At 40.2% G+C, this 16,551-nt stretch overlaps 1 protein-coding gene across 5 annotated transcripts in view; it reads left to right on the forward strand.

Annotated features, from left to right (window-relative positions):
* Ift80 (intraflagellar transport 80) overlaps window positions 1-16,551 on the forward strand; it is a 125,240-nt gene that overhangs the window by 77,745 nt on the left and 30,944 nt on the right. For all 5 annotated transcript variants that reach the window (XM_057756707.1, XM_057756708.1, XM_057756705.1 and 2 more), the window contains 5 exons: window positions 2,545-2,634; window positions 3,783-3,920; window positions 10,624-10,803; window positions 14,135-14,253; window positions 16,116-16,190. In XM_057756707.1, coding sequence (XP_057612690.1) covers window positions 2,545-2,634; window positions 3,783-3,920; window positions 10,624-10,803; window positions 14,135-14,253; window positions 16,116-16,190 — 602 coding nt within the window. The remainder of the gene's footprint in view (window positions 1-2,544; window positions 2,635-3,782; window positions 3,921-10,623; window positions 10,804-14,134; window positions 14,254-16,115; window positions 16,191-16,551) is intronic.

Here is a 16,551-nt window from a genome sequence, read left to right on the forward strand (position 1 = left end):
ACTTGATATTGAGTAGCTGTTACTGATGCTGTTACGTTGTCATGAACTAATATGTCTTCCTCCCCTTTTAATAAGCTAGAGAGCTCACATGAAAAAAGATGGAAAGGGGGCTGGAGCAGTGGCTCAGCCGTTAAGAGCACTGGAGGACCCAGATTAGATTCCCAGCACCCACATGGCTCACAACTGCTTGAAACTATAGTTCCAGGGAATCTGATGCCCTCTTCTGACCCCGAGGCATGCATGTGGTATCCAGACATACATGTAGGGAAATGCATATAAAATGATAAAATAAATTAAAAATGATTTTTAAAAGATATAAAGAACTTGGTGATGGAGATTGACAGCCTACATCAGGTGTAAGAGTGTTTTAAGAAATCTAAGTGTGGGGGCTGGAAAGATGGCTCAGCAGTTAAGCACATTTACTGCTCTTGTAGAGGATCCTGGCTCTGTTCCCAGCACCCACACAGCAGGTAGCATCTGTGGATTTGGTGCCTTCCTCTGGCTTCTATGGGTACCGCACACATGTAGTCCACATACCTGCGTGCAGGCAGTTGAACACACAGAATTAAAAACAAAAACAAAGAGCACCTGCTTTAGAAATTGGGTAAATGTAGATTTCAAGCAAAAAGAGGTTAAGGAAACTTTGATGTTACATACTATAATTTCTGTATAGACCACATGTGTTATTTCCCATCTGTCTTTCTGTCTATCAATTATTAATCAAAGTAGCCCACAGGCCTACAGACTACTCTACATTTTCTGAATGTAGGCTCCCTCTTCTCTTCAGGCTTGTATTAAACTGACAAAAAACTAACCAATAAATCTGCAATGAAATTAGGCAGCAAAAACAGGAACATGAAATCTTTTCATTTATACCTTTGGTTTATATTCAAGTGTGTTAAGACATCTGTAATTAGGTTTATATAAATGAAACTTTGAAACTATGTGCATCATCATAAAATGTACTTTAAGGCTTGCATATAGGCCAGAATAGAAGAGAAAGAAAATAAACCCATTATCACAGTTCACTGGAGCGAAAGAGGAGTTGGAGTATAATTAGAAATTTAATGCAAATTATCCATTCCTTTTGTAACTCTAAACTTGTAGCAATTCTCCAGGAGTATAAGCACATGCAGGTATGGATGGCCCATGAAAAGAAATGCAGTTTAGAATTGTAAGCCCCATTTCCACACACTCAGAATCCTGTTTTATATGAGGAAGCATATTTATTCATTCAGTATAAATATACTACGTGCCAGCTGTATGCCAGTATGCTGAGTATTGTATATTAAATAGATAGACCAGCATGTGTGAGGCCCTGGGTTTGATCACAGCATCACACACACAAAACAAGCAAGCAAACAAAATGTGTCCTCATTTTATTTTATAAGAAAGAGAAATAGAAGATGTTTTCTGCCATAAGGAGCTTGTTGTTCAAATGGATCTTAAATTTAAAAAAAAGCCTAATTACATGAATGGTAATAGCAGACAGGAACATGAATTACATTTAACAGTAATGCAGCCATGCTTATTGTCTACACAGGTTCTGTGTGACATATATATATATATCCATATATATGGATATGCATTCTATATGTCTCTATCATTTATGTTTAAGAGCAAGAAAACCATGCTTGTCTTATAGATTGCAAATTTCTGGGTAACTTGTATATGTCTGTCTGTAGGGATTTTGTATGTATAGAATATATTTTTATTACAGGAAGCATTTCATTATATAGTGAATCAGCAGAGGATTTGTGATATACTGTTGTGACATAGACCCATTAAAGTAAAGAGAATAAAGCTTAGGAGATGTGCAGGAAGAGAGAGAGAGAGAGAGAGAGAGAGAGAGAGAGAGAGAGAGAGAATATACTGAAGATGTTTATACAGTAGAGGTTGAAATAAAAGAACAAAACAGTCTGGCATATCCCTAACTGGTAAAGCGTATTTTATGTGTGAGGCCCCAGGATCAACTTCTAGCCCTTTCTTGAGTTTGTAGATAAAGCACGAAGACAGTATCACTGAAAGGACTAGCAGTACAAAGGAGATTTGAAGTCAGCTGATAGCTTAGATTATATCACTTTTATTCCAGCTTATTACGCTGAAGTCAAACTTGAAACAATTTAGCAGCAAGCAGTTTTCCCATTGGCGTCCAGGCAGCAGGGCAGATTCCTAGGATGTAAACTGTAATCTGAGTGTCAGTGGTGCCAGCTGCCTTCCTTATGTAAACTGGAACGAAGCAAGCCAATGAGGAGCTGCACAGTGACTATTGGAGCATGATAGGAACCCGTGAAAGGATGAGGAGGAAAAAGAAAGAGGTGACAAGCTGAGCATGACAGTGGTCTACAGTCACCCTAGCTACTAAGCAGGGTGTGGCAGGGGTACCACTTGCGTCTAGTAGTTTAGGCCAAGCTGAGCAACACAGTAAGACCCTCATCTCTTAAGAAAAACAAAACAAACCAAAAACAAAAAGAAAACAGAAAGCAGTTTTTTTTATAGAAAAAAATTTCACTTCTAAGGTTGTAATATCTTTCCCCTTCACAGTGGAAAGCCCATGAAGGCATTATTTTAAAAGTCGATTGGAACTCAGTCAATGACCTCATTTTATCTGCTGGTGAAGACTGTAAGTATAAGGTGTGTGTCTTAGCTTCATTCCCTGTTACAGTGCTAAAGCTTCCCGATAAACGCAGCTGTAAGAGGGCAAGGGTTTGTGTGTCGTACAGTGGTTGGTTACATCATTGTGGGGAAGGCAGGGCAGGGACTTGAAGCAGCTAGTCACACCAGCAGTCAAGAGCAGAGAGAGGATGCATGCATGCATGCTTGCATTCAGCTCATTCAGGCTTAACACTTAGAGTCCAGGACACAAACCCAGAGAGTCATGCTGCCCACGTGGGTGGGTCTTCCCTCTTCATTTGACATAATCAAGACAGAAGCCCACCAACATCCCCAGACCAACCTGGTAGACAGTCTTTTCTCACATGGCTCTATATTGTGTTGACAAATAAGACTGGCCATGATAATATATACTGTTTAGACTTAATGTCAGCTTCAAAGAATAAAGTTTAGGGGAAAAATGTTTAGCATATAAGACTATTCTCTTAGTCTTTTATCTGTAACAATTGAGCTAACTGGTTTTCAGCTTTAAGTGCTATTTAAAGTTCTCATAATAAAATTTCAATTTAATAAACAGCAACATCAGCTCAGCTCCTTTTCTGTGCTTCAATTTAAATCAGCTCATTTCTTTAGTCACTTAAAACTTGAAAACTCAGTCCGAGTAGCTTCTTAAATGTTAGTCCATCTCATTCAAAATACCTTGTGAGTGCTCAGATGTCTCCCCTTTCTGCAGTACTGGGACCATTGATAGGCTAGGCAAAAGGTACCCCTATTGCGGAATCCCTAGCTCCAACAGTAAAGTGTCGTGTAACTGTAGTCGCAGGGACTTCAAGTGAAATAAATGTTAGAGAAGTCAATAGAAATCTCATTTGGCAAAAAGAGATTCTAGGACGGGCCAGCCATCACCAGATTTTCCTATTAAACTTAAAGTACTTAAAATGGGTGGATGTCCTGTTTAATCCAGGGTTAGCAGTGTGAAATTCTTCTTTCTGAGGCATGTAAGTTTCCAGGAGTTCTGCGTTGTCCTCCTTGTATGACGGTAAAGTATCTAGGTGCTAATTCACTATGATCATGATTTCTTAGTCTTCACTTGATATTTTATTGGAGGACAATTTTTTTTGTAGTAATGTGGTGACATTATAAAACATGTAAAATGTTTGGTTTTGTAGGTTTGGGATAGTTATGGTCGCGTGCTATACAGTTCTCAGCCTCACGAGCACCCCATTACCTCAGTGGCCTGGGCTCCGGACGGAGAGTTGTTTGCCGTTGGATCCTTTCATACTTTACGCCTGTGTGATAAAACTGGGGTAAGTCGCAGCAGGAGTACTCCCAGAAGTGCACCGTAGATGTGGAGTTGAACCACACAGCCTTCCCCCTCTAGGAAAGCATTTGACTTAACCCCTCTTGTTTGTCTTGGTAAGGTGGTTCAGTCACTTCCTGATTATGAGATTAAACGGTTTGCAGCTGAAGAGTGGACATATTCTCTATTACTTATCTTTTGGAAATATTTGTTTTGAGCATGGCTCTGAAGGGTGTTCAGCTTTTTGCCCACTTCGTGTGGAAAGCACAGCTTTAAGTTTATTTTTGGTATCAATACGGTTCAAAAAAAATTTTAGTTGGGCATTTTTTGCAGGCATTAATAGGAAATTTAAAAATTGATTTTGTGCCAGGCACGATGGTGCACACCTTTAATCCCAATTCTTGTAAGGCAGAGGCAGGCAGATCTCTGTGAGTTGGAGGCCAGCTGTTATACACAGCAAGTTCCAGGCTAGCCAGGAAAAGTGAGGCCCTGTTTCTAAAAGTAAGCAAACAGACAAATCTCTAAAAGTCCCCAAAGGATATATATTTCTTAAGGATGTGTGTTTAGGGAGCTGGGGAGGTGACTTGGTTGGTCTGTTCCTGCTGCCCATACGTGGAGGTTTGCATTTGGATCCCTTACACACATATAAAAGCCAAGCATGGTGCACACTTCTGCCCAGTACTGGTGGGTGGTCTTGCCTCTGCCTCCTGGCTGCTGGGACAGGTTTGTGCTCACTTTTGTGGTGCAGGCACTTTGGCATGCTAGATAAGCACTCTGCTAACTGAACTGCAGCTCATGCCTCTGAAGGATTCCTCAGCATAGAATATTCTACCTGTGGGAATTTACCTTATGAAATACTTACTGTAAGTATATGAAGTATACGATGATGTTTGTATAACTTATCCCACATTTTATCATAGTATTATTCTAGCAAAATGCGGAGTAAATGACTGTGAGTAGTAAATTGATTGACAGCTGTTCTATTTTCCTAAAGTGCTTTGCCCTTAACTCTTTTTGTTTGCTTTTTTGCTTTGTTTTTATGTTATTTTGGAGACAGGGTTTCTCGGTGTAACGTGTCTGGCTGTCCTGGAACTTGCTTGGTAGACCAGGGTGGCCTTGAACTCACAGAGATCCACCTGCCTCTGCCTCCCAATTGCTGGGATTAAAGACGTGCACCGCCACTGCCCGGCTACCCTAAACTTTTTAAGAGTGGGAAAAAAAGAGTGTGCTCAATTATTAGGAGAGATTCCCATGAAAAGCCAGCTAGCCTTACTACCTGCCTCCTTCCCTCCCTTTGTCCCTCCCTTCGTCCCTCCCTTCGTCCCTCCCTTGATCCCTCCCTTGATCCCTTCCTTGATCCCTCCCTTCCTCCCTTCCTCCCTTCCTCCCTTCCTTCCTTCCTTCCTCAAATGGCTACCTCATAAAAAACAACCCATTAAGGTGAAGGGTAGCAGATGAAGCAGGTAATAGACAGTCCCCACCCCTACCTCCCCAAAAAAAAGAGCTAGGAAGGAGGAGAGAGGGAGCTAGATAAAGAATAAGGCTTTGGTGGGCTCTCATTTTCACTCAGGAATTCTTTATACAATACAAGACCAGGGTCAGACACACATTGGAAAACTCGGGAAGGCATTTAGCATCTGTCACTGGTGGCTCATGAGTGATGCATGAACAGAAGGAGAGGGCCAAATAAGAATTGCTGGTGGCATGGCTAGATGCTATAGGAGTGTCCCAGGCTCAGCCAACTGGCCAGGGGTGGTGAGTTGACTTTTTTTTTTGTTTGACTGTATCAGGTTGTTGAGTAAATGTTGAGTTATAGAACAAAGACTACATTACTATACAGGAGAGAAATAAGAAATAGTCTGTGGGAAGACAGTCTGGAAAAGTCACTAAGTGGGCAGGTGCCCAGACTGAGAGAAGAGTCTAATTTCCAGTTACCCACATGGTGGTATTCCGAATATCTAGTTAAAAAAAAAAAAAAAAAGATGGGCTGGAGAGATGGTTCAGCCGTTAAGAGTGTTGGCTGCTTTTCTAGAGGACCTGGGTTCAGTTCCCAACACCCACATGACAACTCACTGCTATTTATAACCCCAGCTCCTGGAGACCCGACATTCCCAGACTTGCATGCAGGCAAAACACCAATGCACATAAAAAAAGATACGAGGCACACTGAAGAGTGTAACACAGTGGCCCATTCATAGGGGGAAAGAAGTTGACAAAACCATTCCCAAGACATCAGACACTGAACCTGTTAGACAAAGACCATGCTCAAAATAATTAAGAACTATAATAAATAAACTGATTGTTTCGAGACAGGGTCCCATTGTGTAGCTCTTGTTGACCACACAAGACCAGGCCTCAAACTCAAAAGAAATCTGCCTACCACTGACCCCCACGTGCTAGGATTAAAGGCATGCACCACCATACCAATCAAAGGAATTATTTTAAAAGAACCTAATTGAAATTCTATAGTTAAAAATATGAGCAAGGTCTTAAAGAAATATAAACACTCCCAGAATGCCAAAATACCTTCTCTTTGGTAACAAGCCTCATGCATCTCAAATCTACAAAGCAGTACATTTTCACTCACAGAAAACATGTAAATGGACTTCCTTGAAGCACATGGATAGAGACACCAACCAGTGTAATCGTCTCAAGTATGACTTGACACTTTGACACTGTGGTTATGCATTCAGGAAAGTGTAAAATGTGCACCGAGAGGACTTAGCGGCTGATGGTCTTTGCTGCTGTCCTGATGGCCTGATTCTGATGCCAGACCCGCATGGCGGAAGGAGAGAACACACACAAATAAGTAAATAAATATAATAGAAGAATTAAGACTTAAGCTTGGAAAGAGCATTATTTTGACGATGTATATTTATTTATGTGTATGTCTGTGTGTGCCACATGTGCATGGGTGCCTGCAGAGGCCAGAGATGGGATTGGAGCTCCTGGAGCAGGACAGTTACAGACAGTTCTGAGTCACCCAGTGTGGGTGTTGAGCACTAAACTACAGTCACAGCGAGTGTTCTTAACCACCAAGGTATTTGTTCAGTCTGAGATAGCACTATTTTAAGTGAAACGATCCAAAAATAAATATGTAAGGAAAATGAGCACCACTGGATGATCAGTAAGCTAAAGCGTGGTCTAAAATCTAGACTCGTGGTGCCATATTTTTTTTCTAGGTTCTATAATAAACTTTATTTTTGTCTTTGATGTCTAAAAATGTGATTCAAATTAAGCATAGATATTTTAAGTAAATATTCAGAACATGTTAATGAATTCCACTACTTATTAAACAGAATAGGATTCAAGGAGAAAGACCTGAAGATGCAAGGTGCTTTTGGCTTCTTAGTTAATTGGTAATGTAGCATTTATGTATCAGTAGGGGGCACTGTTGGGTATGCAGAAGACAACTGTTTTGTAATTCTTGTTTTTTCTGTGAACATTTAGACTTTCTTCTGTTCTTTCCCTCATCCACTCAATTAAAATAAATTTAATAATTTGCTAGCTGCAGGAACTTAGTGTCTTATGTAACTTTTCATTGGCAATGATGCATATAAATTGCAATTTGAGCATATTAGAGGTAATATATGAGAATCCTAAACACTTGTCTTCCATAAGGAGCGTAGGAACTGCTTCTCCTGTCTCTTTATCTTAAGCAAAATTTATGAGCATGTAATTTTGTGAGTTGAAATTTTTGAACTAAGGCAAACAATTGTGCTTTTGAGGGTCCTTTCAGTGTGGTATATGTGTACAGGGAACATGCAGAAAGGATACAGTTGGCCTTGAGACTTGAGTCATTGTTTTACATTTAAATAAGTATTTCTCCGCTGGGAAATAACTTGAATGAGCAATTTCAGAGAACACAGGAAAATAGGTCTCATCTTTCAAAGGGATGCTTCAATACCATAGCATTTAAAAATTATTTATTTTTTGTGTATGGGTGTTTAGCTTACATTTGTGTTTGTTCTCCATATGCACCCATGATGCCCTTGGAGACACTGTGAGCACATTGTCCTCTGGAATTGGATTGGCAGAGGGCTGTGAGGGGCCAGTGAATTCTGCTCATTAGGCTTGGGTCCTCTGGATGAACACCCAGCGCTGAGCCCTCTCCACTGAGCCCTCTCCTTAGCCCCAATCTCGTAACCTTTTGTAGAGGCATCCTCAGCTACTTCAAAAAATATTGTGGTGTTCAATATGGCTGCTTACTTTATTTTAAAATTTAATTTAACTTTTATTTTGAAATTTAAATTACTCTTTAAAATTTTGCTTAATGTGGGCATAGCTTTGGCATATTTCTAGAGTTGTGGGGTCAAAACTCCAGTGGCAAAGGTACAAAATCAAAGACTTCTGACTTTTTCTTCCCCATGTATGAAGTCAGTGGTCAGGGCGGACGAGCATCTCTCCTCCACTAGCTCTGCTGTGCTGTGCTGTCTTCCCCTGCTCACTGGACATGCCACTTGTTTCTTCTTCTAAGTGCTAATTGTTTGTTTCATTGCCTTTTAATACAAGAAGCAAAACTGCCCAGGGCAAAACAAACATGAAAAAATCTCAAGCTGTATTGGAGCAATGTGGCTGATCCATGACTTTAGATTTCTACATTTTACTGCTGCTGTGTGCAAGAAGATGAAACCATTAAATAAAGAGAAGAACTGGTTGAGACGGTACAGGGATATCTTTTAGAGGTCCAGAGAACATTGTAGGCAGGCCTTAGGAGCCAAGAAACCTGAAAGCACTGTTGTCTCGTGTCTTTTATCTTGACTTCTGTGTGCATACCCAGAGTCTTTTATTTTCTTTCCCACTGACCTGGCTCACACCACCTCTTCCCCTCCGGTTTCCATGCTGAAAAGTGACTTAAGTGTACAACCCTTCCATTGAAGAGTGTAGGCTGCATCAAAAGGCCACGTCTGAATTTTGCATGTCCCCAGAGGAGAGATTGGTAGCCTGGTCTAGCGAAAGTAAAAGCGTGGGCCACCACACCTCCATGTGCAGAAAAATGATTGTATTTCATGTTTGAAGTTTACAGTTTTCACTTATTTTTTAAAAGATCTCTTGAAGTGTGTGTGTGTGTGTTGTGTCTGTGTGTATGTGTGCATTTGTGTGTGTGTGTGTGTGTGTGTGTTTTCTTTTCCTTCATGGTTGTTAGAGCGAAGCTGCAGCCAGTAGTGTCAGCTGCAGCCAGTAGTGCCAGCTGCAGCCAGTAGTGCTGCAATTTCTTGCGCCCTTTCTGTGGTTTTGGTCCTGGGGATTGAATGCAGGATCACACCTGTGCTGAGTAAGTGTCCTGCTGTTGAGCTTCATTCTCATCCCCAAATAATGAAACTTCTGGAAAGTAGTAACACGAGCCATGGCAGAAACACCCCGTAAAAGCACAGCAGCAAGCAAGACTTCATTTGATTATAAGGTTGGAAGAATGGGTAGAGAATATGGAAGTTCAGTCAAATAAATTAATCATTCTAGAGGAAATTATATTACATCTCAAAAGTAAAAATGAAATGTATTTGATGTAGTCTGCTAAAAATGATTGTTTTCTGAAATACACAGAGAAGATTCTACTGACTACTGATGTCTACATAGTTCCCTCAAGTCCAGGATGGGCTATAGACTACACTCTGGGGAAACAGGAAAACATAGGCTTGTGTACTTGATGCTTTCATGGTTTAGAATGCATAGCAGATGTTTTGCAATGTTTTTGTAGTGACATTCTCGAACTATTATAATCAGAACTTTAAAAAAAGATTATAGAAAACCTTCAAGTAAATGTCTTTTCCTACAGGATATTTTCCACATTATTACCTAAAAGTTAAAGTGGTTTGCTTTTTGGCAGTTCTTGAGCTATTTGATATACTGTTTTATTTTGTTTCTACTGTATACTTGAGAAAATTATGTCTGTATTTCATTATGCATGTTATAATTGTGTTCAGAAAAGCACCTTTAATAATTTCAGATAAAAGTACATTTTTTCGCCGGGCGGTGGTGCCTCCCAGCACTCGAGAGGCAGAGGCAGGCGGATCTCTGTGAGTTCGAGACCAGCCTGGTCTACAGAGCTAGTTCCAGGACAGGCTCCAAAACTACAGAGAAACCCTGTCTCGAAAAACCAAAAAAAAAAAAAAAGTACATTTTTTTCGTCTGGCCCAACAGACAAGGGCACTGAATTACAAGAGTAAACAAATTTTAGCATTCATCGTATCTCAGTCAACTTTAGAAGTTGTCTGTGTCTGTGGATTTTCATGCAGCAGCTCCTTTTAGATAGTGGTTCTCAGCTTTCCTAAGTCCACGACCATTTATTTACTACAGTGCCTCATGTTGTGAGGACCCCAACCATAATATTATTTTCATTGCTACTTCGTAACTGTAATTTTGCTGCTGTTATGAGTTGTAATGTAAATATATGATATGCAACCCCTGTGAAAGACCTGTTTGATCCCAGGGGGTTGCAATTCACAGGTTGAGAACCACTACTTTAAGTCATCAATATCTTCCCTAATGGAATTAGTGTGTTCCAAAGAGATATGTATTTTTACCATTAGCTTCACTGCAAAATATTTAAATTCTAAGAAATAAAACTATGAATGCCCCCAAAAGATACTCCTTCAATATCACCTTCGTATCTTAATATGTATATGTGTGTGCAATTTAAAAGTTCTCAGTGTTTTTTTTTTGTTTGTTTTTTGGTAATACATTTTTCTCCCTCCTCTTATTCCATCTAGTGGTCATATGCTTTAGAAAAACCCAACACAGGCAGCATATTTAATATCGCGTGGTCTATTGATGGCACTCAGATCGCTGGAGCCTGTGGAAATGGGCATGTTGTCTTTGCACACGTGGTAGAGCAGCGCTGGGAGTGGAAGAACTTTCAAGTGACACTAACAAAGAGAAGGACCATGCAGGTGAGAGCATGCTGCGAGCTGACTGAATCTGCCTCTTTCCTCTCTATAGAAACTATACTATACTAGACTCAACTTCTTCCAAGGTCTGTAAAGAGTTGTGTAGGGATTTTAATGGGGATTACATTGAATCTGTATATTGCTTTTGGTAAGATGGCCATTTTTGCTATGTTAACTCTACTGATTGATGTGCACGGGAGATCTTTCCATCTTCTGGTATCTTCTTCAATTCCTTTTTTCAAAGACTTGAAGTTCTTGACATACAGGTCTTGCGCTTGCTTGGTTAGCGTTACACCAAGGTATTATATTGCTCTCACTTCTTTTGATGTGTCTTCAGTGACATCCTTGCTTTCTGGTGGGACAAGATAGTTCAAGCCTCTTTTGTGTATTTCCTCAGGACAAAGTATAAGGTGATGTAAGCATCAAGAGATTAATTGAGAGCAGCCCTGCCCTGAGCAGAAAGGTGGGCACACCTTACGATACAGCACAGAGCAGCTTTGCTGTGGTTCTAAGATCGTGAGAGTGATTACCGTATACTCTCCATTTGCTCTTATGGAGCTGAGGTGCTGGTTTCAGTTTGGTCTGCTCTGCCGTAATTGGAGTCATCCATTTTCCCACGAAGGCCTGGCTTCTGTGAAGACTTGTTTGTATGGAGACTAAAGTTAGGTACTGCATACAATGATCATGACTTCTAGACAAAATGGATTTGATTTTCATAACTAAAAATAAATCATAAATTTAAACATACTAAAAGTCCATACTTTTAAGTATGTATTTTAGTACATACTTAAGGTTATAGAGATTTTATTTTTTTTTACTTTTTATTTGCTGTTCTTATCTCAAAAGAAAAATTTGATTCCCAAAGACATTAACAATCCTGCATATATAAAAATAACACCTTCTTCTTCTTCTTCTTCTTCTTCTTCTTCTTCTTCTTCTTCTTCTTCTTCTTCTTCTTCTTCTTCTTCTTCTTCTTCTTCTTCTTCTTCTTCTTCTCCTCCTCCTCCTCCTCCTCCTCCTCCTCCTCCTCCTCCTCCTCCTCCTCCTCTTCTTTCTTCTTTCTTCTTTTTAGATAGAGTTTCTCAGTGTAGCCCTGGCTGCCCTGGAACTCATTCTCTAGACCAGGCTGGCCTGAAATTCACAGAGATCTGCCTGCCTTTGCCTTTTGAGTGCTGGGATCAAAGGCATGCACCACCACCGCCCAGCCACATTATTCTTATAATATGTTATTAAGTTCTAATTAATATTTTTTGTACTTGAAAAAATATAACCATGCCCATATATGTAAACTCCCTTTCACTTTTGGATAGAAGATAATGTATTAAACATGCTACTCTGTATCTTTTATTGTTGCTTTACAGTTCTTCATTTTTTTCCCACTATACAGCATGTGTAAATTCACAGTGGTTTATTCAAGCTTCTGGCAGACATTTGGGCTGTCTCAAGTCTTTCGCTGTTATTGATAGTGCTGTTGTGAGTAGCCTGCACAGCTGCTTATGTAACTGTCAGTGTTGTAACCAAGAGTGCATGGGCATGCATATCCCATGTCATGATGATATTTGGGGAACACATATGTAGCAGCTGGCCAAGCTTTCAGGTTAACTTTTTGTATTTTATACCAAAACTTGGTAGCTTGTCAACAACAGTCTTTTTCCCTTATAGGGCTAGAGGCTGGGAAGTCCAAAGCCAAAATGCCAATAGACATAGTGTCCAAATAGGGTCCCTGCTCTCATTGCTGGAGCTTTGTAGCTGTGTCCTTACTGGAAAGTGGCAAGTGCCTCTTTTTTAAAGGCATAAATTGATTTCCTCAACACCCCATGAAAGGAGTTGAGGGGCCACCAACACTCAGAACACAGACATTTGAAGACATACGCAGAAGATGACTTCCTGTCATTGCACTGGTAGTTAGCGCTTCACGTTATTATTTTCATCTGAGGAAAGAGCATTTGGAAGAGGATTTAGAGTGGCTGGTTTGCAGGTGTCAGGCATTGCTTTTCCTGATTCCCCCACCGTGTGATGCGCCTGCCACCTTGTGCATCTTGTTCTCATCCACAGCTTAGAGAGCTTAGCTTACCCGCACTCTTTCCTGATTTATTGTTTGTTCCTCGACTTCAGTACTTTTGACCAATATGGCCAAATGCTAAAATCCTTGCAAATTTGTCTGTTATAAATGTTTGTAAGATTTTTTCTCACAATGGAATTTCATTCAGCTGTAAAGAAAATAAAATGATGAAATTTCCAGAAAGTGAAAATACTCTGCTGCTGTCAGCTCTTCCTAGAGCATCTTCTTCTCCAGAGGTTAGTGCCGACTGCGCAGACTCAGAACTTATGGGTGTAGGTGCATTAGCTCCCAGGGGGACTGACCAGCAGGGTACTAAAGATCAGAAGTGAAGAATGGACAAGTCGGCTCAAGATCCTGCTAACAGGGTGTGAGATAATGGTGTTGATGGGCTGATTGTCAGGATGCAGACAGTAATGGTGTTGATTGACTTCAGATAGGCAGCTCAGTAACTTAAAAACTGGATGTAAGGGGCAGTTAGTCCATGCAAGCTACGGCAGACTAAGGCAGCTTCAAGACCGCAGAGTGGGATTGCACTTTTTCCTAGTAAGTGTTTTGAATCTCCCCCTTCCAGTTGCTTCTTTTGTTGTTATTGTTCTTTGTTTTTGAGACAGGCTTTCTCTGTGTAGCCCTGGCCTTGAACTCCAAGGTCTCTGTGTGTCTACCTCCTGAGTGCAGGGATTTAAAGGCCTGCATCACCACGCTTGACTCCAGTTTGCTCCTTAACCTTCTTTCTTACCTGTTTCCATCTATGGAGGTACTTTCCTTTTTCTCTGCAGTTTGACTTCTTTACTGTACATTAAAAAACAAAACAAAACAATACCTCCTCCACTTTTAATCTTTGAAAGCAATTATATCTCTTTTTCTAGAACTTAAAACATGAAGTAAAATCTAACCAGAAAAGAGATATTCTTACTCTTTTGGACAGAAATCATATGGTCTCTTTCCAGCTTCTATAAGTCACCCTCCTCTAACTGCTTCTCACTGCTGGAGCATTTTTAACTTTATCCCATCCCTACATTGCTTAGTTTGGCATGAAGATTCAAAATCCTTATAGGTCTTTTCTATTTATTTCTAAGGAAATTTTTTGTATCTGTACTTTCATAGTTGACTTTTATATCAAAGTATATCAGTTTGTGCCTAGATGAATACTTTTTATATTCTTAGCTAATTAAGGGTTCGTTGAATTTTTGTGCATATTAAAATCTTACTAGCTTATCTAAAATTTGATTTTTTAAAAATGTTGATTTTTTTTTTCCTTTTCTTTCTGCTTAGGTTCGTAATGTTCTCAACGATGCCGTGGATTTACTGGAGTTCCGAGACAGAGTCATCAAAGCGTCTTTGAACCACGCACACTTAGTTGTTTCCACGTCTCTTCAGTGCTATGTGTTCTCGTAAGCATCTTACATTTCCTAAAAATCCAGAGTTTTTGTTTGAAACAGAGGTTTATTTTCAAGTTTTCATATCAATACCATTTGGTGTGACCTTTCTCAAAACTTTACTGATAAGCACCATATCTTAGACCAGGATATAAGGAAACACTCTGAGCTTATAATGAAAATAGATCTGATGAGGTTTGTGCTTCAAAGGTTAATACTCACTTCTGAAACTGGAACTATCTCATGGGATATGGTGTTTACTTACAGTTCCTAAGGCTTTGGTATAATCTGAACTCAAAGCCCAGGGCTTAGGACAGCCGAGGAGAGGAGCCAGCAGATTCACTGTAGCAGGATGACTAGCAGCTAAAGAGTTCAGTAAGGATATGGGGTTCTGGTAATCCTAAATGTTCGCTGATGGCCCAGAGCTGTTAGAATGTGAAAGTAAAATACATTCAGTGTCCTCCTTACTAGAGCAAAGAATGGGAATATGCTAAGAGCTTGGCTGAGAATTTGAAGCACACTTGGTATCAGGGTGGAAGCAGACAGACCTCATTCACGGGCTGTGATTACAATGATGTAGAAGCGTATGCTGTGACCGGTTGTAAGCTACCAGCGTGACTTTGCTGAATGGGAGAGGAGATGCCAGTCAGCATACACTGCTGCCACCATGTAGTTCACGTGGATGCTCATGTGTATCGTGTGTATAATACACTGGGGCAGATGAAGCTGGAGGGATAAATCCGAGCTTTTGTTACCTTTGTTTTGAATATAATTTGCCTATCATAGTAAATTTATATAATTTCATTTTGGGCAATGGCTATATTTAATAGTCAACTTCCAGCCAGATGGTGGTGGCACATGCCTTTAATCCCAGCACTTGGGAGGCAGGCAGATCTTTGTGAGTCTGAGGGCAGCCTGGTCTAGAAGAGCTAGTTCCAGGACATGCTACATAGCTACAGAGAAACCCTGTCTCAAAAAAACCAAAAAAGAAAAAAAAAGAGAGAGAGAAGGAATTATTTGTGCATCTACTCGTCACTTTATTGAGTAAGCATGATTACAGCTTACATTTACAGACTACTTTACAGAAATAAGTTTGTTTTAATCCAACAAAACACTAGAAGATCTATAGGAAGAATAATTATGTTCAATGTGTTATTTTTGGATTTGTGTGTATGGGGTTCTGGGGGATGACAGGGTCTTACTATGTAGATTTGGCTGACCTAGAACTCACTTTGCAGATCAGGCTAGCCTCAAGCTCAGAGCTCCACCTGCTTCTGCCTCTTGAGTGCTAGGGTCAAAGCTGTGTGCCACCATACCTAGTGCCATCATGCTATTACTACATTCTTTTGTTCAGTCCTGATCTATATCAGCAGCTTGTTAGACACCTCTCTAGCTCTTTATTATCTTCAACAAAGACTCTTAGTTTACAGAAGCCAAGCTTGTTAAAGTCATGTGACTGGGATGACGCAGCCCGATATTTAACCCAGATCTGCCTCACCCATCCTCAGCATGCCATGCTGCTGCTGCTTCTCGGAAGAGGAACTGTTAGATAGCCTGGCCAGACTCAGAGGTAATGGCCAGCAGAACAAAGGGCTAGCTCTTCGAAGTCCTAAGTTCATGAGCCGTAACTCCAGTGAGCACTTATTTATGGAAAGACTGTTGTACTAGTTGCTGGGGACACAAAATCTCTGCTTTTTAGTTGAGGATACATAAATGCGAGTGAATAATTTTAGAGTAATATGTCAGGTGGTTTAATAGAAATATGTATGTGACAATTTGTGAAATTAAACTTACCATTTAAGATGAGTAACTGCTTGCTTACTAAAATGTATTTAGTATTTGAAATGCTGATAAAATTTATTTTATTCATCTTTTAGTACGAAAAACTGGAATACACCACTTATATTTGACCTCAAAGAAGGAACTGTTAGTTTAATTCTCCAGGCTGAAAGGTAATTTGTTTATATCTTAACTGTTGGGTAGCTCATGCAGCAGTAAAACACTCTTTAAAACATCTTAAAGGACTGGAGAGATGATGAAGTGGCTGAGAGCACTGGCTGCTCTTGCCGGGACCTGTGTTCAGTCCCCAGCACCCACATGGTGGCTCGCACCATCTATAACTCCAGTTCTAGGGGCTCCGGTGTCCTCTGATGGCCTCCTTGGGAATTGCATGTGTGCCATACATTTATATACATGCAGGCAAAACATGAATATACCTAAGATAAAATTAACTTTTTTCAAGACAGTGTATATCTGTGTAGCAGCTCTGGCTGTCCTAGAACTCACTTTGTAGACCTGGCTGGCTTCAAACCC

The sequence above is a fragment of the Chionomys nivalis genome, chromosome 24 (genome assembly GCF_950005125.1).
Source record: "Chionomys nivalis chromosome 24, mChiNiv1.1, whole genome shotgun sequence".
NCBI lineage: Eukaryota > Metazoa > Chordata > Mammalia > Rodentia > Cricetidae > Chionomys > Chionomys nivalis.